General features: G+C 38.4%; 1 protein-coding gene across 9 annotated transcripts in view; it reads right to left on the reverse strand.

The window, feature by feature from the left end:
* ATE1 (arginyltransferase 1) overlaps positions 1 to 22,202 on the reverse strand; it is a 70,583-nt gene that overhangs the window by 25,901 nt on the left and 22,480 nt on the right. For all 9 annotated transcript variants that reach the window (XM_090145604.1, XM_031597371.2, XM_090145607.1 and 6 more), the window contains 3 exons: positions 19,993 to 20,025; positions 14,156 to 14,337; positions 10,157 to 10,256 (listed from right to left, as the gene is read on the reverse strand). In XM_090145604.1, the coding sequence (XP_090001730.1) occupies positions 10,157 to 10,256; positions 14,156 to 14,337; positions 19,993 to 20,025 (315 nt within the window). The remainder of the gene's footprint in view (positions 1 to 10,156; positions 10,257 to 14,155; positions 14,338 to 19,992; positions 20,026 to 22,202) is intronic.

The following is a 22,202-nucleotide window of genomic DNA, read 5'->3' on the forward strand; positions in this document are numbered from 1 at the left end:
TTAGGGACGTATTAAAAATAGAACTGCATTTACAGAACATCAAGTGCTTGATCTTAGCAGTTCGTCAGTCCCACTTTTCAAAGTGAAAATAATAAAATCTCCTAAAAAGGTAGGGTTGTCAACACAGGGGCCTGGGGACTGCAAATTCAGTCAGTGTGATGGAAACAGTATTTAACACACACAATTCATTTACCAAAACCCAATGATTGAAAATAGTTTTGTGATGACAAATTCATTAAACCATCAAACAGTGAACCAGATACAATTCTGTGAAGGAAACCAATTTATCTTCCAAACTAAGACTTCAGTCTGGGCTTCCAAAACAAGCTCTATCAAAACCCAAAAATTCATGAGATACATGCAGGATTTTACTCAGCATCCTTCACTGCCACTGGAAGATGTGACCTGAGGATGCAAAGAGCAGCAAGTCCTCCCAAATGGAATGTAACACAAAAATGGCTGCCTCTGGAAGACAGAATAGAAGATCATTAAGAAGGATTAATAGCAAGCTACACAATGCCACCCAGTAAAGAATAAAATGGAAAGAATGTTAAAAAAAAGCATTCACAAATGATGAATAAACTTTACTGAACACATTAGCACTAAGTAACCCTGCAGAACACTAGCCTCAGTATCTTAAATAAAATCAATAGATTAGTGGAACAAAAAGCTCATCTCCTCTTCTGTCCATTCATAGAACAACAGAGCATTTGTGTTGGGATCAAACAAAGCATTTGGTTCCTGTGTACTTTTGCTCTATGAACCCATTCTTCTTCAATTAGTTAACAATGAGATCGTTTTCATTCCCTTTCTTCTGTGTCAGTCTAGCTCAGTTTTACTTGTGAAAACATTTTCAAATTACCATTTTCATTCAGAGTGAGAATGGGAAGGGAAGCAAACAGTGTAGCATGCGATTAAGAAAAGATGATCTGGTCCTTTGAAAGCTTTCTAGTCAGAGTCTCACAGTCATCCTATACATATAACACTGCAAATAACTGCTATTAACATCTCCCTGTACTGAAACAATTTCATTTAACTTCTCCATTGGCTGTTCTGCTAGGGGGGCCCACCTGGACTCAATTAAAGGGAATACAGATTTATTTTTCAGTGACACGTAACTGAAAAATGTTGGTGGCTATCAGGATAGCATGAAGTAAGCTCCTCCTCCACTGGAGATACTTATATTGTGCAAAAAAAACACCACAAAACAATTAAATACTGTCATCTGCAATCCAGTATTAAGGCTATTTGCTCTGGAGTTTGTTTATTTTTAATTTGTTCCTTTCTCTGAACCTCTTTCAGCACTTACTGCAAGAAAGATGATAAAACTCATCCTAAAAATTTCCATAGATCCTGTAGGGAACAACTATAAAACCTCTCCCTCGATGCTCTGTCACCTTGTTTAACGCAATGCTCTCTCTTAAATGAAGAAAACAGGAACTTGTAACAGATACTTATTTAAAACAGAATGGACAGAAGTGAGATTCAAGGTTGTACAGTGTGCTCCCACATTCAGCCACAACTTTAGCACCAAAAAAAACTCAGCAAGTCCCAGTTTAGCCCATTCTGAAAATTTCATACTCAATTCCCATCTTTTCCTCCTTGTCTTCAGACTCTGTGTGTCTTCTTATATAACAAGAATTGTTAACTTCATTGTAAATAATGTATGTCCTCAGCATTTGAAGGCTGAATTTTAGACATTGTTCTAGAGGAAAGAAATGGATCTGCTGAAGAAAATCCAATGGACATCATAAAGAATGGCAAGAGCATTAAAAAATACAACTCGGAGAAAACAGAAGTAACTGAGGGGTTTATTTTGGTGAGTGGATGGGCAGTTGGAAATAATATTGTTCAGGAAGTTCATGTCAGACAATTCAACAAAAGATAAAGCACAGAAATATATAACTACCAATGTATAAAGACATGTCAAAGAAAACCTTTGGCAGATACATGTCCCAGTGCATCCTGAAAGTTAACACAAGTGTAATTGCACCTGCATTGGAGAAGGACTACAAAATCCCTTAAGAACCCTGACAAGTCTATTTTTCTGTTTCTTCCAGATTCCAAATCATTCCCCTGTACAGCAATTTGGGACTCTAGTTCATACCTAAGCAACACTGATGTACAAGCCAATCATTGTTGTAAAATATAGAAAGCTTTTTACAAACTGGACTCTTGGAAGCACTGTGGGTAATATCAGGATTGATAACAAATAATAGAACCTCATTAATATACTTCCACTCAGTACAGTGAGCAGCTAAACAAACTCAAAGAAAACAATCATTCAAAATAAAGAATAGTTGTCTAAATTAAGTGCAACACTTCAGAGAAATGTACTGTGATAATTCTGTAAAATATGGACTCTTAGTAAAACCAGACCTCATTAGAGGTATCTACCATTAAATCTTTCCTATAAAATTGGAGAAAAAAATCTGTGTGGATTAACTGACCTGTCAACCAGCTCCTACTGTAAAGACTGCAAGGTGAAATACTGCAGAGCCAGGAGGAGCAGGAGTTCCTGGCTTCCAGATCAAATAAATTCCACTTGACAATACTGCCCAATTAAAGCAAATTTCATCAGTGAAAAGCAAAAGTCAGAAAGAATACAATAAGAGCAACCAAATTCAGTGAGAGTTCCAATATTGCAGGTGTCAGCAGGTTCAACAGACCTGGTGCAGAGATAAAGCTGACCTGTGTTTCAATGGCTTCAGTGACAGATTTAAAAGGCTGTTTGTTCTCTAGGACACAACATCTTTGATGTCTTGCCCAGAGCTTGAAAACTTGCATGCCTCTGAGGACTCACACACAGACATGGCTGTGTGGGAAATGAAGGCATTGCAGTCATTGAGCCCTGCGCAGCAGTGGATCATAAGGTGGCTGCCTCAACATATGCTAAATTCACTCATCTTTGGGAACAGCCAAAGAGCAACAGACCAAGCAAATTCAGGATGCTAACCAGCATCTCAAGAGCATCCAAGAATAATTAAGTCAACAAAATACACAGCAAAGCCAACAAAGCAGCACTTCATTAACTCACTTGTTGTTAGAGACTTGCAAAAAGCAAGTAGACTTGCATGCTTCTGACATTTTCTAGCACTGACCAGTGGATTGACAGAATTGTAAATGGAAAATTCTGAAACACGAGCCATGACATCATTCCTTGGATGAAGGAGAGAAATTAATGATGTGAATTGTGAAAAAATTATTCCACCCCCCCCCCAAAAACAAAACAAAACAAAACCCACATGACTTTTGTCTATATATTTCACAGTCTACAGTTCTCACTTTAATTGCTGAAAGTCACCACAAGCCTCCTTCAAATTCAGTCAGAGGCAGTAACAAGCAGTGAATTTACGACCACGCAGAGCCATGAATTAGACATGATACATTTCCAGCAGCTATTAGCGTGCAGAAGATGGTTTGTGTCAGGTTTATTAACACAGTCTTGAACAAATCTTTTCAACAGCTCTTTTTGACAGAGGCAGTCAGGTTACCTCTAATAACTCCAAAAACCATCTGGTGGTACAGAATAGCCTACGGTGAACAAAGCCTACCTTCCTTGGCTGCTTTCATGAAGGTGGGCTTAGATTTTTGCTTATTTAGGCTTCATACAAATTAACAAAATTGTATTTATCCAAGAAACAGTGTAGGAAAACCAACTCAAATAGAAAAAACTAACGTAGCAAGTGATACATATTGCTACTGATGTACACACATAGGTGATTAATACCACCTCTACCATGTTTTTATTCTTCAGAACATCTGAACTATACACGTTTTTTATATTTATACACAGATGTAATCTCATTGTACATGAAATAGGAACTCGTTACTGATATTAAAATCATTAATAGAATCAATATTATCATCAAGTATTTTAATACTGGTATTTTAAATCACGTCATATTTGGAATTACTTAAAAGATTTAGAATCATAGAATCATAAGGCTGGAAACAACCTGTAAGATTATCCAGTCCAACCATCAACCATTATTTCTTTGAAATAAACTACATGGAATCTTGTTCTCTTGGGATTTTTCGGCTTGGTTTGTATTTTCTTATTGATTTCAACTGGTAAAGTTGTGCTTGCACCTGAGTTCTGCTATGCTTCAATCACCTAAAGCTTGAAGTAAACATCTGAAAAAGGAATCCACATTTCCAAAATTAGAATAATAGAGCCAGAGGAGTATTTTTGCATTTTTCCACAAAGGAATTCTAACTGAAGAAAAGAGTCCTCATTGCAAATATTTTTTTTAAAAAGGCAAACTAAAGTTTCTTAACTTCAAAGACTTGGCTGAGTTCTGCATTTGTTTCTAGTGGTAAAGTGGATTCCGACTGGTTTTAGCCCTGCAAATCTTGCATGAAACTCAGCACAGCTTCAACACACACACCAAGTAAAAGCCATAATCGTTTACCAATTACATACCCTACAAAGTGCAGCAGCTTAGAGGAAATAATAACAGTAATTGCATTCATTATCTTGAACTGACATAAACAACAGGGAAATAGATACTCTACTTTTGAGCAATTTTATTTGCATTGAAAATCCACTGTCAGCACTCAATAATGGTTGTTGCTATTCAGAACAGAGGCTTTCAATGCTCATAATTCTCTTTGAAAGGGTAGATAACTGCAGGATGAGGGAAATGGTTTTAAGTTGAGGGAGAGAAGATTTAGGTTGGACGTCAGGGGGAAATTCTTTACAGAGAGAGTGGTGAGGTGCTGGAACAGCTGCCCAGAGGGGCTGTGGATGCCCCGTCCATCCCTGAAGGTGTTCAAGGCCAGGTTGGATGGGGCCCTGGGCAGTCTGGTCTAGCATTAGATACGGAGGTTGGTGGCCCTGCATGTGACAGGGGGGTTGGAGATTCATGATCCTTGAGATCCCTTCCAACCCTGGCCATTCTGTGCTTCTGGGATAACACCGTTGTCCCAGTTTTCACAACCTGGAGAGAAATCCATCCAAAGCCAAGAGGAAATACTTGAAAATATTCACCACTAGCATTATGCGATCCCTGAGGGTCCCCTCCAACTCAGGATATTCTATGATGAACTGATTTTTGCCCTCCTATGGTACTTTCCACCCTGCCCCATGTTGCCACTGCTATTCACTCCAACACGCTTGGTACCATTTACTCAGTGTGTGCTGTAAGCAGCTAGGAGGAGTCTCCTGGGCAATGAAAAGTGCAAGGAAAAAGCTTTTATGGAAGAAAGCAACAAATGAAAAAATAAAAAAAATAAAAGAAGGGAACAGCAAGCTCTAAGGGACACTGCAGTGTGAATTTAACATATGATGTATTGGTTCATAAAAAAAAACACCAATCTTCAAGTCAACACCTTGGGTAATATCTATGTAGATTTTTTTGCACTAGTTACATACTGAAGGAATACTATAGCAATTTGATTTTCAAAAGCATTCAACACGTACAGTTGAAGACAAAACCCTTTAAAATTCTTCCCTAACAGCTGAGTTCACCATCTGAAGTACCATTGCAAGTCTTGGCCAGCCATTTTAAAGGAGTTCTAGAGAATGCCTTTGGGTTTGAATGCCAGAAGCCAAGTCAAAACTCAGAGTGGTCTTTTTCCCCTGCAGTCAATAACCCAAACCATTAGAAGGAACACACAGAGCACATTTGTGGCTCCAAGAAAATGAGAGCTTGGTTTCAGCTGCTGATACCAACACAGAGCAGTAACTTGACCATAAGTAGTCCCATGAAGAAGTGGAAGTAATATGGCTAAAAATTATGTTAACAAGCCAAAGCTAGATGCCATTGAAAAGCAGGGAGACTTTTCACTCCATTCTGCAATTTATCATTTTCAGATTTTTTTATTTTACAATTGTTATTAGTACATGCTTTAGTCTTTGCTTTTTGTTATCTCGTTTGTTCTTAAACAGTTTTACAAAAAAAGCCACCCCAAAACTACTGCATTATCAAAACCTGTATGGCTTTCTATGAGAATGCATCAGCTTTTCAACCTACGTATTTACAATCTTTATCAAAAAGTAGCATTGCACACAACAACTTCGTAAACCATAATAAATACTGCCTTGTCAGAATATTTAGTTGACAGTATATGACCTTGTTGTAAACACATTTTGAATTTATTTCGATGATGGTATTCCTATAAACCAACAAAATTAACCCTGGAGAAGCCATTAGTACCAGTGCAAACAGACCTGAGCAAGAGCAAGTCCAGTTCCCTACTTTGATTCATCATCTATTCCCACTGTTAATAGTAACAGCATGGAGAAAAGCAGGCTTACAGCTGGTGGCAGCTTTAATACATGCTAAATAAGAAGATAAAAGCACAGAGGTATACCTACAGCAGCTTTTTCTAAGTGATGCTTTTCAAAGCTATTTCAGTGGCAGAATTGTGGCAGCTTGTGCTTATAGCCAAAAATGATAGAGGTTTGTATTGAGATGCATTGCAGTAAGTCACTTTCCTCTGCATTTTTCAGCCTATGCAGGAAACCCAAGCTTTTTGTAAAGGTTAACTGAGTTTCAATGGCCAGGAAGGGTGAAAAAGCCCCAGGTGGGAGGCAGACCAACATGGGAGCCGGAGATGCAGGCTGCTGCTACATCGCACTGCTGCGGAAGGAGTGATGCTGAAATTCCTAAAATCAGCCAAAGAAATTGGCTCTGGAGCTCTATAAAATTCCAGGGGCACCACTTACAACCGCAGTCAGCCTGAGGTATTCAGTTCAAGAAAGATTAATCACAGATGAATCAGCCTTTTGTTTCTTTTTTGACATTTCAGAACCCTTTCTAGTATTCCATCTATCTGAAGTCTGGCCATGCCTTGATACCAAAGTAGACTGTTTGAAATAATTCCATTTACATTGGCCTGCATACAAGTCTGGATAAAGATTTCAGTCAAAACATCTCTTCAAATCACAGAATGGTCTTCAAATAGCACACAGATAGTGAGGCAAGGAGGCACTGGGTCTGTTCGAAGCTTGCTGATGTTATTCATTTACTGACTTCATGGAGCAGTGTCAGGGCAAGGGGATGGTTGGCCAAACCCAGAGACAATAGGTGCTCCAGTGGCACTATTTACATGCAAATATTGACATTGAAAAAGCATTTAAAGAAGATAAATCACAAAATACCCACAACCAGAAGTAAAGAAACTCAGGGAGCAAACTTCACCAACAAAATCTACCTGGTGTCACCCACCAACAGACTCAAAATCGGTATCAAGGAGCTACGAAGGATAGAACAGAAATTAGATTAGCATTACAGTGAGCTCAGAAGCAACTGGAGAATGCAAGTTTAATAACACAGAACCACAGAAAAAAAAATTGTGGGATAAATCAGACAAGCTTGGCACAATAAAAACAATCCAAGAGCTCTCAAGTATCTCTCTGATGTGGCCATTGGTTTAGTTCTGAAATTTTATAAATCTATGTTTGTAAACAAATGTCTTCAGCTGAAAATACATTTAAAATTAGATTCAGAATGCAAACGCTTGAGAAGCAAGCCTGAGTCCAACATTATCCTAAAATAAAGCACCTCCTTGTAGTTCAAGTTTTATCACAGGCTCCAGAACACATTAGGAGAAAGACTTTGCATCTTACAAGTGCTGGAAATTTTTCCAGAATACTATTTTGCCAACATAAGAACTACCACATCTAACAAAGCCTGAAGAGTTTAACCACAAGCTCGTGAATTTTAACAGAGAACCATTTTAATCTTGCATGTAGCTGATCTATCCCCCCCCAAAATGGAATAAAGCCACTGCTTTGTGTTTTTCATCATATTTTTCCATATTAATATAGCTCATAGAACTACAGAAATCCTTTTGTCTCAATTTAATGTAGATTTTATTGCACTGGTACATAAATATTAACCCGTAGATGGGAACAAGTCTAGGAAGAGCCTAGTGCAGAAGACTAGCCTAAAATTGTGAATATTCCTTTCCCCATTTGCAATTTCCCTGGCTCCCTGCCATTACAGAAAAAGACATTGCAATCAAATGCAAACTATTTAGGAACCAAAAGAACAGAAAGGAAAGGAGTCAAAAGCAAGCTCACTTTTCAAGACTTGTGTAATTACCACTCTGATCCATTGTGGTGGATGATGCTCTTTACCCATTTAGCTTGCTGCTGATAATTCAAGATTTCTCAGCCCTATTCTCGAGCCACTGGAATCCCCCCCCCCCTTTAGGATCCTCTTCCATGACATTCAGGCCTTTGATCTTCACTGGACATCACATCACACACCGTTTACACCAAAAATTGTATTGTTTGTAGAAGCAGAAGATGAAAATGTCACAGGCTGACCACCAAAAACAAGCTGAGTTCTGCCCTGACATGCTTAGCAGCAGCCACCCCAACAGCTGCACTGCTGATTGCAGAGGAGATGTCTACAATTTGCATTCCAAGGAAGTACTCATGTAGAACAAGACTTTGACATTTGCTGCTAGATATCTATACCTCCAAGCTAGGAGGGGTGTATTTAAAACTAAAGCATTCTGCTATGTCCTTGTGCAGACAACATTAATTCATCACTCTCGGATTATAACATAAATGGGCAGAACAGTCCGTTGCACAGATCCCCAATTATTTCAGCCAGGTCTTGTGCAGGAGACTGAGATTGACTTAATGCAAAGTGGAACCCTGTCAAACTCCCTAAATCAACATCACCAAGTCACTGTTCTTTACGCATCCCCTGTCAGCAGAAAAAAAAGGCAGCTTCACAAGCATTCAGACTGACGAAGTGAGCTCCAAAAGACAATATGGTGCAAACCAGTATTCAGACTCAGGTGTTTTTGCCAGAAGCATTCTTGAAAAAAAAAAATCAAATAGAAATGTCAGCTTATGCATTTCTACTGGTTATAACCTGTGGCTTGAAGGAAAATTTCCTAAGATTCCCCAAATCCTGCGATGTCACTGTAATCAAATGTAATGTGTGTGTTCTTAGAACACATTTCTTATAGAAAGATGCTGTCCCTAGCCTCCATTACCAACTATCTGAGCACAGACAAGCGGCACAGAAAACGACAAGCAGAAAATAACAATGGTTAGCTCTTTAACCCATTTAATTTGCTTGTATGGCACCTGTTCAGTAACACTTACCTACAGCCTTTCCTTCTCCCAGACTGAAGTCACTAAGGAAAGGGAGCCTCTAAAATCCCTTTAAACCAGAACCAGGCAAGGCATTCAACATGTAATGCCACTAAGCCAAGCTGGTGTTGCTTGAATTGTTTAATCTGCCAAGTCAGTTCTTCCCCACTCTGCTCAACCACTTCACAATGGCAAGAGCATTATCCAGAAGCATTTATGATTTGTTTCAGTGTTTTGGCTTTTCTTTCACAACCATCACTTCTATGAACATCACTGCTTTTTGGCTATTTGAAAGCAAGCTGAAAATGCAGTTTTTAGCACATTTTGAGGACGAGAAAAGAAAACACTAAGAACTCTTGATCTAGATTTCGTTTGCTTTCTACATTTCCATATTATTAATGTACATCATTATTTGTAAACTTCAAATTTCTATCATTTTCACTATTCTGATATTATGCAGCAAGGTTGAAAAAGCAATGATATCTTTATAAAGAATAGTTGGGATCAAATAAACAGAAGAGATGGACCCTTGGGCATATAGGTTTAAACAAAGTTGAGGCTAACAGAGATTACAAAGGAGATTCGATGGCGGACTGGTTGTGCCAAACGTTCTGGGATTCTCCTCACCCTTTCTGCTACTTGATCCAAAATTCCTAACAATCTGGCTTCTCATAGTTTTATCTGCAGAGTAAGCCCCAGGAAGTCATGCTATCTCTGCCTACAGTCTCTAAGCAACAGTTCCACAAATACTCAGTCAAACCCAAAGAAGGGAGAATTTCAGTCTGTTGCCAAATATACTGTAAACATGAGACACCCAGGTAACCAAATGACAAACTATTATCTGACAGCCTTGAAAATCTCTCCAAGTGAACAGCTTTTAAGCCAACTTGTAATAAATACCACATGTAGCTAAACTTTAAAAAAAATAAATAATCCTAAGTCAAGTTAAAGAGTAACCAGTGTCCACATTTAACCACGTAAAGTCTATTTTGAAATCCAAAGTGACAATTACAAAAATATTATGCTACTATGAGAACTGTCAAATGCTTTGAATAATTGTACACAAAGGAAAGAAGTAAAAACACACTTTACCTTGTAGCGCATTTTGGGGCACGAATGAATGTAGAAACCCATATAATAAAAACAGAGATCAGGAGCTTTCTCATGAAGTTGCCTAGTAAAAGCAATTTCCCTACGAAAGGAAAACAAAAAAGGACTAATTATTTATGAATACAATTCCTACATTCATTTCATCATTCAAAGAAATGCTTTGCAACCACCTGGCTTTTGACTTACTTGAAGGACTAGACTTCAATCAAACAATGAAGATAACAAACAAAACATTGTCTGAGGCTTAAAAACACTCATTTTTGCCTTTTGCCTTGCCATGTCACCAACTTGGAATTCAGAGAGAAAGTGACCAAAAGCCTTTATTTAACACATTCCCTGTTAATATTCATGCACATTGGAATTCTACAGCAATCTGACCCAGCTATTGTACGCACGCAGGCTAACGCAGCTCAGGAAAACATCAGCAATCTTAAAAAACAAGCTTCAAGGATAAGCCTCGTTTGTTCTGTTCTTTGCATTCTAGTAACTTACACATAAACACATCCATCCTCATGCAGCAATAGCCATTTTTCACTTATCTCATGTTTGTTTGCACGATTTTCTCATTTATTCTCAAAGAGAACCACGAGCGTATTCCAAAATAAGTTTGCTTGTTATTTTGCTTGCAAGAGGAAAGCAGTGTTTTCAAAATGAACCTGCCAGCATCTCTACTACAACACTCATTTTTACAGTATTTGTAACATTGCAGTTCACACTTGCATCAAATTTGATGGAACTTGGATGCTGGTTCTTACTTTCAGCATTGAAAGAAAAAGATCTGAGCATGGTCCTGTAGGAAACATGTATAAAACCTATTTGGGGTTTGTTGTTTTCTTTTTCTGATCACTTTAAAATTATAGTAGTAATGGGAATGTTTGAATATGCTGAAAATCTGACATTTCAGTTCCATATACTTTGCTGAGACCATTGGGGTACATTATAATTCTATATCGTATCTGCTGAAAAAGGAAAATATCTCCAAGTTATTTCCTATCTGAAAATCCAGGTAAATAGAACAGATTCCAAAAGTGAGGTTTATATACTACCAAAAGTGTACCAACATGCATGTCACATACAACATCTTTTAACACATAGCATGAAGTCAAACATCCTTACCATTCCAAGCTGATTATCCCAGATCTAATTAAATATATACCTTAGTGCAATTGTACAATCCTGGAAGACTACAGGAAAAGAACATTCTTTGTATTTGTAAATACCTTCAACGCTGTTTGCAATTGGTCTACATTGGCTGATTTAATAAAACAAGAAGATTTAAAGTGAAGAAGTAAACTTTTAATGACCATAAGGCAATGAGGTTGGGCTGCAGTAGCAGTCCTACGGGCAGCTCTATTGTAAGTTTTGCTGTGATCCCCCAGCAATTAATGCACAACAGCAGTGATACCATGCTTAGAATCACTGCAGGTGTCTTCACATAAGTGGCAGTGCAGAAATACACTCTAAGAATGACAAGTAATATTGGGGAACAAAAAAGCATCCTTCAGTCTCTTACCTCCAGGGCTCTGTAGAGTACAATTGTACCTTATTTAAAGATTCCTTTCTTGCTCCCTAGTTCACTGACCAACTGAGCATGTGCAAACCTATGGTTCCCAAAACCAGGAGGGAACTGCAGCGCTGCACAGGGGTGAGAAGTGTACCACTGCAGCCCAAGCTGAGACCTAATGCAAAAAAAGACTCTTCCATCACACCAACCTGGCAGCAGCAATGCAGCACTACATTGCACAACTCACACCTACCTGCAGTTGTTTTCTGCCTAAATCATTCTCCTGGAAAAGGGGTTACAGGCTTGAACTTAATTTTTTTAAATTAAGGCTTTCAGTTTAAGATACATATTTAAGGAATTACAATGGCTGTTAACGCTGGGCAAGAATAGGCAACTAGTGAGCAAAACACATCAATACAAAACTGAATATTTCAATGCTAAATAACCCAATTCCAAAAGAACTTTAAGCATTTTTTTCCTCTTACAATAGATAGATTATGAATATTGCAGTTACCTACTACTAATGATTGTAGGTAGCAGGGGGAATGCTGAATATGCTGAAAAGTGACAATAAGAATCACTTCACACATCCTGGTCAGCTTCCCCCAGCCCTTCCTCAGACTCATCTATTACATGTAGCCTCTTCTCTCCTCATTCTGTACTCAAATGCCTCCTTATTTCAAAAGATGTTCAAACTGCATCCTTTCTACGACTCAGGAGCAAAAATTTTCAGAATAGCATGAAGTGGAAGCGATAGCATTGCAATGCAGTTTAACCTCCTCAGAGTAAAATTGGCAACAGCTTTTAAGATATCAGATTCCTTTGCAACTTCCTAAATCCTCCCCAAGTCTTAAGGGCTTTTTCCCCCTTTTTGAAAAGAGAACAAGACTGCCCCCCTCCCTCCAAGCCTACTGAAAACTTATTTTTATTGCCTTAAATGCAGAAGAATTTACAAGCTCCTTTTTCATGAGTTGAGCCACACAAGCATGCTGCAATGACAAAGCTTTAAATTTATTATGTAGAAGATTTTAAATCATTCCAAGAATTCATAAGCATGGATTATGTCAGATTATTATTACATAAAATAATGTGATACATAAAGGTACTGAAAAACAAGTTTTAGAATTTGCTTATAGCAATTTGCATTAAAAAGGTAAGTCTAATTTTAAGTATCAACTGTATTAAAATCCAGACCACTATTAGAAACAAAGATCACTTCTACATCACAGTCATTCCAATGTTTTTCTACCTGTTATTTCTGATTTCCTTCTGATTTGGAAAAATGGTAAATCAGACACTAAACTACAGACCAAATGAGATGCTACACATCAATGTAACTGACAGTTACATTAATGCACCTGACAACTTGAAAGTTATCCCTGATCTGGGGTAACAGATCAGGACAAGAGATACCCAGAGGCCCATTCCTGCCTAAACTTTTCTACAATCCTACAGTTTCTCCTTCATAAGGGAAATCTCTGGAACAAGGTGAGGAAAGCCAACAGGAAGGCAGTGTTATCAGCTCCTGCCAAAAGCACCAGGAGAAACTGCTCAAAGAGCTTAATCGATCTAGAAGCTTACCAGAGTGGGAGGTTCTGCCCTCTGTCCAGCCATTCTCAGCTTCATGGCTCCACCATAGTACTGGAGCTGGTGCAAGAGCTAACAGCTTCTTCACTAAGAGCTCAGCTCACTAACCAGGTTGCTGAAGCAAAGTCTTCTACTCAGTAAACTAAGCTGGCTAAAGGTGTGATCGCTTCTAGCAATCATAGATGGTAGATATGGAGAGTGACTGCAGTGACTCATTTCAGCAGGAACAAACCATTAGACTAACTCAGCAACTTAGCAGTGAATTTAGTGAAACTGCTCTTGATAGATGCATTTGTGTAATTCATATGTAGATTATTCACAAATCACAAAGGTCACCTCTACAAAGAGACGAATACACTCAAAAAGTTTGATAGTTAACCTAAGGCTTCAAAATTCACATGATTACTCTGTCTGTCAGACAAAAGGTAATGAGATTAACATACTTGAAAATACACTCAGCACTAGTATAGCAGGAAACCACTAATTCAGAAGACAGTTTTTACAATCTCACTGTGCACACAAGTATAAAAGTGATTAATTTCACTTGGTGACTAAGCTAAGGTAAAGGAAGAATTATTTCCATCCAAACAAAAAAGAGACTTTTCTCTATTGAAACCAAGCAATACTAAACTATTTTCTGGGGAATAAAGACCAGGTATTTCCTTTCTGAGCTTTTCAGACTTTTTTAATCTTTAAGTCTATTTAGCTAATTAGAAAGATTAGAAAATTTAGGATTCAGATATGCATCCAACTGTTGAGAATTTAAAAAAAATAATTTTTGCTAGAGATAGTGTTAGCAGCATATGTTTAGAATGGAAATCAAGTCTCAGTTTAGGAAAAAGTATCAATTCTTACTATTATGTCAAATCAGAAAATAAAAACCTTCTTACCGTAATGCAGAGTAGACTCCCAAAGATAAGAAGGAATAGTCTGGATCGTAGTACAGATAGACAGAGGACACACAGTAGGGCAGAATATCAATGACACCCACAGCTATTATCTTCCCATCCAGCCAGTACTGCTGGTGAAAAGAACCATAGCCACATTCTGGTCCATTTGGTGGATTCTCTGCCTGAGGAAAAACAGGATATCATTATCAGACTGGTAGATTTTCATTTCAGACCGGTAGAACAATTTTAGACAGATTTTAAAAGACAATACTGTGAGAAATCTTTCCTGCTATACACATTTAGAGAAAGGATAACAGGAATTTGAGAAACGGGAAACAATATTAGTTCTCTGTATCGTTTTTGATTTTTCACTGTAGAATAGAACTGTAGAATCACAAAATATCCCAAGTTGGCAGGGACCCATAAGGACGATCAAGTCCAACCCCAGCTCCACATAGCATCACCCAAACCCAATGTCTGAGAGTGGTGTCCCAGCATCCCCCTGAGCTCTGGCAGCTCAGAGCCATACCCACTGCCCTTTGGGGCAGAGCTTTTCCCTAACCCCCACCTGATACAGCTCCATGCCATTCCCTCAGACCCTGTCACCAACCCCAGGGAGCAGAGATCAGTGCTGCCCCTCTTTACCCTGTGAGGAGCCGTGGGCTGCCATGAGGACTCCCTCCTCAGCCTGCTCTGCTCCATGCCCAGCAGACCCATGGAGCTCAGCTGCTCACACATCTTGCCCTCTGGGCCCATCACCATCTTGGTTGCATATCCATGCCTTTGGTCACAGAAGTTCAGTTTCTCGGTGTAGCCACTGAGATTCTTTGAGAACAGGTTTATAAAAAGCACTTATCAGCTCACTATGTAGGGTTTACTCTTTATGACCAACTAAAGAACTTTTATCTACAAGCCTGGAGCTCTCTGTTGCCTCAGAACTTGGAGCTTCTTGCTGTCAGCCCACAAAGAGAGCTTCTGCAAAACCACTGCTGATGTGCACTGGGCTTTGAACTCACAGCAAAGTACACTTCCACACTGGGTAAAAGCACCTAAGCCAGGATGCCTCAAATTACAAAGAAAATTATCTCTTAATTTAAATTGTATTGTGCAGTCAACTCTGGCATGCCTTTTCCTCCAACATTAAGTTACTTTAATCCTGAATTTCGCAGTGCTGAATTTAATTATCCATCTAGTTGTGTTTTCGCTGTATTGCCAGATCTTCAAAAAGCAGCTTCTCACTCAATAAATCTGACAATACTACCTGCTATTACCAACTGTTTTGCATTACAACAGCAGGAGGAGGGTTTAATCAAGTATTTTGATACAGTAGCATAGACTGAAGGGATGACGGGCAGTAGAAGTTATTCTAATTGTTACCACGTGTGTCAAAAGAAAAATCAATCATTTGGACAAAAATCATTTCGACTGACTTACCCAACCAATAAGTCCTAAAAGAAAGGCTGTGCAATAAAGCATGTACATTTTTATTCAGTCACATAGCATAAAACTAGATACGTAGCTGAAGATACTATACAAGTGAAATGATCAAATTTTGAGAGCTAAATCTGCAGAATATGAAGATATTAGAGGGGGAATACTGATACATGAAGCTGAGGTTCTTTCCATTTAGGAGAAGCCTACACATTTGGTAATCACTGTTTCATACAATATCCTCAACTTTTCAGTAGAGCCAAATGAAATCACATGGCTAGTATTAAAATTTTTAAGCTGAGACACGGTCAAAGTTTGAGAGTTTGGAATAAAGAAAGATTTTCTTTAAGGGTAACCCTAAGAGACCAGGTTAAGTTCTTAACCACCACGGTGCAGCAGGTGACTTAAAAAAGGAAGCAATCCTAGGGGAAACGTCACTTGTAATTTAAACACAGACTGATTTAAATAACCAGATAAAACAGGTTTCATTTCTTTTTCAAAAATTAATTGCATTGAAATTAATAAACGTGATAAAAGATTGTCTGCAACAACATGGAAAAAATTTTCTTCTACAGGTAAAACACTGTTGTGTGCACAGAAACCCTACCTTGGAATGGCATTGGATGGGTTCAGTCACATCTGCCAACTGCAGCATCAGCTCAGTTAAGAACTTTTAGTAAGGCATGAAACTGCAGCATTATTCCATTAACTCAACTACAAAGAAATCCACAAACATAAAAGAGGCTGTGTTCTTTAACAAGGATAACAAGCACAGTACTCATTTCAGGCAAAATGTCCAGGGATCTGTTACATAAAGTAAATAACATTTTTAAAAAGCACATTCTCCTCCTCCTTGAGAAGTTTTCATACAATATAATCCTTTGTAGCATTTGTAAGTACTATGTTTTCTCCAATTTCTCAATGAATACTTGGCTCCTTTGCCTTGATTTCTCACATACCATCCAGGCCATTAGACATGTAACAGGCCCAGCATAGGAAACCCTCCCTATGAGCAGGTTATACCATTTCACATTGCTGATACAGCCACATGGGACCATAACTGTCAAAGGCTATGTAAAATATACACGGGACATCATGCAGTTGAGCCCCACCAGAGAAGGGAGCCCTTATCAACACAAAATAACACATTAGCCTTTATACTACAAAAACACGAGCTGCTCTTGCCACTGAGAACATCACCATTTCTCTGAGTAATGAATCAACAAATGTAACGTGAGAGGTGTTGCATGGAAAGAGATCAAAACCAATATCCTCTTACTTCCTCACGCAATTAATGTTCAAATGATAGGTGCTGCTAGTCATCTTAAACAAAAGCCCCACTATCCTACCCACGTAAAAAAGAAATGCAAACATTTGAAATTAACTGTTTTGTTTATATTCATTACATGCATTAAATAAGTTATATGAAAGGATTAAACACTAAAACTAGAACTAAAACTCAGGCAATGATATAAAAGGCACAATTAAACATGCTATATTAGGAACTGTTAATACCCCCTAGCTTTCATAGCTATTCCTGCCCCATATTTTCTTCATGAATGGGTGATTGATCATAATTTATAATACATTATTAACACTTAAATATTTAATACAGTCTGGCATTACATGTTGCCCCAATTAATACAATTCAATGTAATAAGTGCTTATAATGAAACTTCAGTGATGGTGAGAGCACTCAATTTTCTTCAAAGCACATTGGTCTTTCACTTTACTTCTAATACAGTTCAGTGTTATTAATATTGAAATTAGACTAGTTAACCCCTAACCCAGACTGGTGTGCAACTACAGAAGGCACTGTACCATCCCCCATGAAAATGAGTCTTAATCCTGATAACTACATGATTGTTTTCCTCTGGGAGGTTTCATGAAAACTCCTACTTCAAACATTTCCATTTTACTCTCTGCTGTGGATGGAAAAAGGAAAAAAAAATATGAAATCCATGCTACCCTATACAAAGAAAAATTAAAAAAAAAAGCAACCAGGAAACTCTTGATTTCTACCTCAAGTGGAAATTATTTGCCAAAGTGAAGTGATAAATTCCAGCAGTTCTTCTCCCAAAGGCACACACACAAAACCTACCATATGGTAGTTTTTTATCTTACTTGGATATTAACATATCTCCTGTTCACTACTGTCTCCTCCTTTCACTAGGGATTAGTGGAGATGCAGCCTATAAATATAGGCTGTGTCAGCAGAGATGTAGCACTGCAGGCTTCCATCCAAACAAGAAGAAAAAAAATAAAGAAAAACCAGCAATGCACCCTCACATCAAAATAGCACCTACAGCACCTGGCTGCACCAGGCAGAGCATTGCCAGCAGCTCAAGGCAGGTGTTGGTAGCTCTGTTGCATACTTCCCTCTCTATGCTGCACCGTACGGATGCAACTGGAACACCGGGTTCTATACAGGGAAATACAGACTGACTCGTGAAGGGCCATAAAGATGATGAAGGACTGGAGTATCTGATATACAAGGAGAGAGCTGAGATCCTTCAGCATCAAAATCAGATGACCTGGGGAAGGTTCTGTTTATATGTATAACACCTGACAGGAGGTAATAAAGACAAGGGAGCCAGACTCTTCTCAGTGGTGCCCACTGACAGGACAGGAAGCAATGGGCACTACATAAAAAACAGACAAAATTCACTCTGAACAAGAAAACTTTTCTATTACAAGCATGGTTCAACACTGCCACAGACTGTGCCAGCAAGAGCTGAGTGCAAAGATGCACAGAAAGATCCCATCATGCTGAGTAATTACAGAGACAGTAGAAATACCAAGTGTTCATAAATACCACGTGAAGTGCACTAAAAAAAAAAAAAAAAAAAACATGTTGCTGTATGCACATCCAAAACAAGGGGTGATTGGCCATGCTGATTTTTTGTAGGGAGCCCTGCAAGGTGCTCAAAGCCAGACTGGATGGGGCCTGGGCAGCCTGGTGTAGTGAGGGGCAGTCAGCCATGGCAGAGAATTGTAGAGTGGCTTGGGTTTGAAGGGACCCTAAAGATCATCATGTACCAACACCCTGCCACAGGCAGGGCCACCAGCCTCCAGAAAACCATCCAGAGAATTGGAACTGGATGGGCTCTAAGGTCCCTTCCAACCCAACCATCCTGTGATTCCAATGGTAAGCCAATCCTGTGCTGAGCCACTGGGGTAAAAGACAAATATTCAGATATAGCTTCTAAGAGGAAAGGAACACCGAACAAAAACCAAAATCAGTTCTCTGCTGCATCCTGTTTACTGCTAGAAAATTGCATAGTTTTCTGCTACTACATAATGTAACATTTTTTAAAACTATTCATTTTCCTTTATGCCAGAGCCCATAGCCAAAACTGAAACTAAACACCAGCAAAATGGAGAAATAAAGACAGGAAGAGTTTGGGCATCAATACATATTTGCAGTTAATAATATGTATATTTTTTAAAATTACAAATTGAAATCATGTAAGGCTTAAAATTGATTCTAAATTATTTTTGTTCCAAAGAGTAAACAGACTGCTCACTACTAGATTTTCTTGTGGCAACTGTTTCAGAATAAAGAATTTCAAGAATCTCTTGGCCTCTGATACAAAACCCCTTTTATTTAACTTCATCTAATTGAAGACATCTGTAGTGGTGCCACACAAAATTTAATTCAAGCTTCAAAATGTCAATAAAAAGTGTCTGTAAGAAACAATACTGGCATAAACCTGGCGGGGAAGTGTGCATCAACATCTCCGTAGCCATACAAAATTAAGAATATAATAGCAGTCTGCTGCCTGACTTGACGAGGTGATAAAAGCCCTTTTCCTATAAAGCCTAATGAGCTCTATTACTCTTCAGCTTTCAGGAATGCAAAGGCCAGTGGACTCAGCAGAGTAAAAGCAACAAACTCTCCACACATGGATTCATTCAAACTGCGACATATCGCGTTACCAGCGTAATTACTATAACCTGACAATTTCATTACAGTCACGCCGTACTTAACTCTTTAAGACTAACAAGAAAGATAGTGAAACAGATCTACAACAGTTTGCTTATTGGAAAAGAAACAGCAGCATCTCTCCTCAACGTTTAACTCACACTGGAGTGAAATACAAGGTCAGAAAATTATTTAGTAATATATTCTTTTCTTTAAAAGAAATAAGTCAAGAGTACAGTAATTTCTGCCTTTTTGTTGTTTTTTTTTTTTTCTCCTAATGCAGTGATATGAAATTCAGGGGTAGATAATTATTCAGCTCCTCAAGCTCCTTTACAGATTCAGTGTTACTTTCCTTACTGGCTGCCGATGAGACAACACTGACACCCATCCGTGCCATCTATACCCATGATGTACCAATTGCAGAAAATAAAAAGGAAAGCATACATTCACTTCACAACCTGTGTCTAGAATTAATGCTTACCTCAAGGGGAGAATCACAGAGGAATCGTGTGAACTGCATCAAGGTAAATACATCAAAAATGTGTCCCAGAAGATGGTCCAAACATGCAAAGTAGAAAAACAAGAATATTAGTAATACTTCAGGATACATTACAGCTCAGAAAAGCATATAGTCTCAAAGCATTATAATTACAAAAAAAACCAACAGATTTTAGGAATTGAAATAAAATTTCCCAACAAATTTCCACCTTCTGTTTTGTGAATAAAAAAATACAATCACTAATTATCCAAGTCACTTAACTTCTATAAGATAGAAATTTAAAAGTGAGATGAGAGAGAATTATCACCCTGTAACACAGATCTGTCATTTATTCTAAATTACACATTGTTTTTCTATGGGACCTCCTGCAACAGGAAGCCCTTTCCCATAGTTCCATTGTGCATGTCCATCACTAAGGATGGAGCTTAGGGCCATCATGTCTCTCGATATAAATTAATCAAGGCTATTTGCAATCACAATCAGAAGCAAGCCTGATTGAATTTAAAGATGGAAGGGGAAAAAAAAAATCAACTTCCTGAAAGTGCAAATATTTTCAAAACTAGATTCTTTACTCAGTATGAAATGTTGTGCTACAAATAATCAAACAATGGGCAAGTTTTTAATGAACTGGAGCTTGTTCAAGATTCTAAGAGCAGTAAAATATAATAGCTGTTTACTCACCAACATTTACATATTTGACACAAATACTTCCTTACTGGTAGACTCCACATAAAACACATTAAAAGATATTACAAAGTTCTGGTATGTATTTAACCCCAAAACATTCCTTTGTTAAACAGCTAAGTTTGTGTTACACAGTTCCCTCCCCTCCTGTAATGAGCAGAGTGATTTAATAAGTCAGTGGTTAACAAACTGTAAAGAATAATAAACAGGAACTTGAAATGTTCAGCTTGATAAAAAGAATATAATGATACCCACAAGACGACTAATCACAGGAGTTTTTGGTCAAGAATCCTACAAACTCCTCAGCTAAATGAGAGAAGAGTTCTTCTTAAACAGAGATGCATCAAAAGGCAGGGGACTACTTGCAAAGCATTTGACCATCAGGAAGCTGTGTGGGCACTGGAGCTCTGGCACAGGTACCCAGAGAGGATCTGGGTGGAGATCTGCAAAGGGGAGACCCCAAACCCACCTGGATGTGGTCCTGGACACCCGCATCAGCCCCAGACTGCTCACTTCCCCCCATGCAGGGGACAAGAGAAAACAAGCAACACTAAGAAGTGCCAATACTACAAATGGCTGACTTAGGACCAAGTCCCATATACAGCCTAAGTAGTTATAACTACTTCTTTTCTTTCAAAAATGCTATAAAATCAGATTTTATTAACAAAAACACAGCCTCTGGGATATATATGGATCTGCAAACATTAAGTGGACCATTCCCAGTGTAGTGCAAAGTGAGCTTTAATGTCCTCTAGGATGCACTGAAAGGTGTTCCAGTGCTGACACTCAAAGAATCAGGGCTTCACAGAGACAGACTTCAGATTTCCCCCTCAAACACACAGTAATGTTCTAGCTGACCTATGAATGAATGATAAACTTTAGGGATAAACACTGAATTTCTACTAAGCTGCTACTGAAAAACTGAAAACAGTGTAATGAGCATTTTCCATAATTGGCAATTTTAGATGTGCTCATCACCAGAGCAGTGGATACCCTAAATTACTGAGTTTAGAAAAACAAGTTATTGTGATATCTGAATTCAGTTCCAAAGTTTTTTATGATTTGCTGGATAGGGACAGAGAGCACGATGGGAAAAGAAAACATAGACAGTATTTGAGGAGAACAAAAGTAACTCAAAATTTGAATTATCGAGTTATGCTCCCATAAATAAAGAACAGACATTTACAAATTCCTCCAGTGCTCGTGCATCAGTCTCTACAGCCAATGCCTTTAGAATGTGCAGGCACCAGAAGAATAAACCATGTGTTATTAATTTTGATGTCAGAAGACCCCCAATAGTTCTTAATCTGTAACTTTAGCTTTATAGTGCAAGTCAAACCCTATGGGTGAGAGAACTGAGCCAACAACACTTTTCAAATAGCTGTATGGATTCTCCAGGCTCCACGTTGGGTGGGGGGGACGTTCCAAGTGTTCCAAGCATAACTTCTGCTTGCAACCGTCTCCACTGGTGGCTAGAAAAAGAATTTACTGCACTTGAATTTGTACCA

The sequence above is a fragment of the Phasianus colchicus genome, chromosome 8, assembly GCF_987193195.1.
Source record: "Phasianus colchicus chromosome 8, bPhaCol1.hap1.1, whole genome shotgun sequence".
Classification (NCBI taxonomy): Eukaryota; Metazoa; Chordata; class Aves; order Galliformes; family Phasianidae; genus Phasianus; species Phasianus colchicus.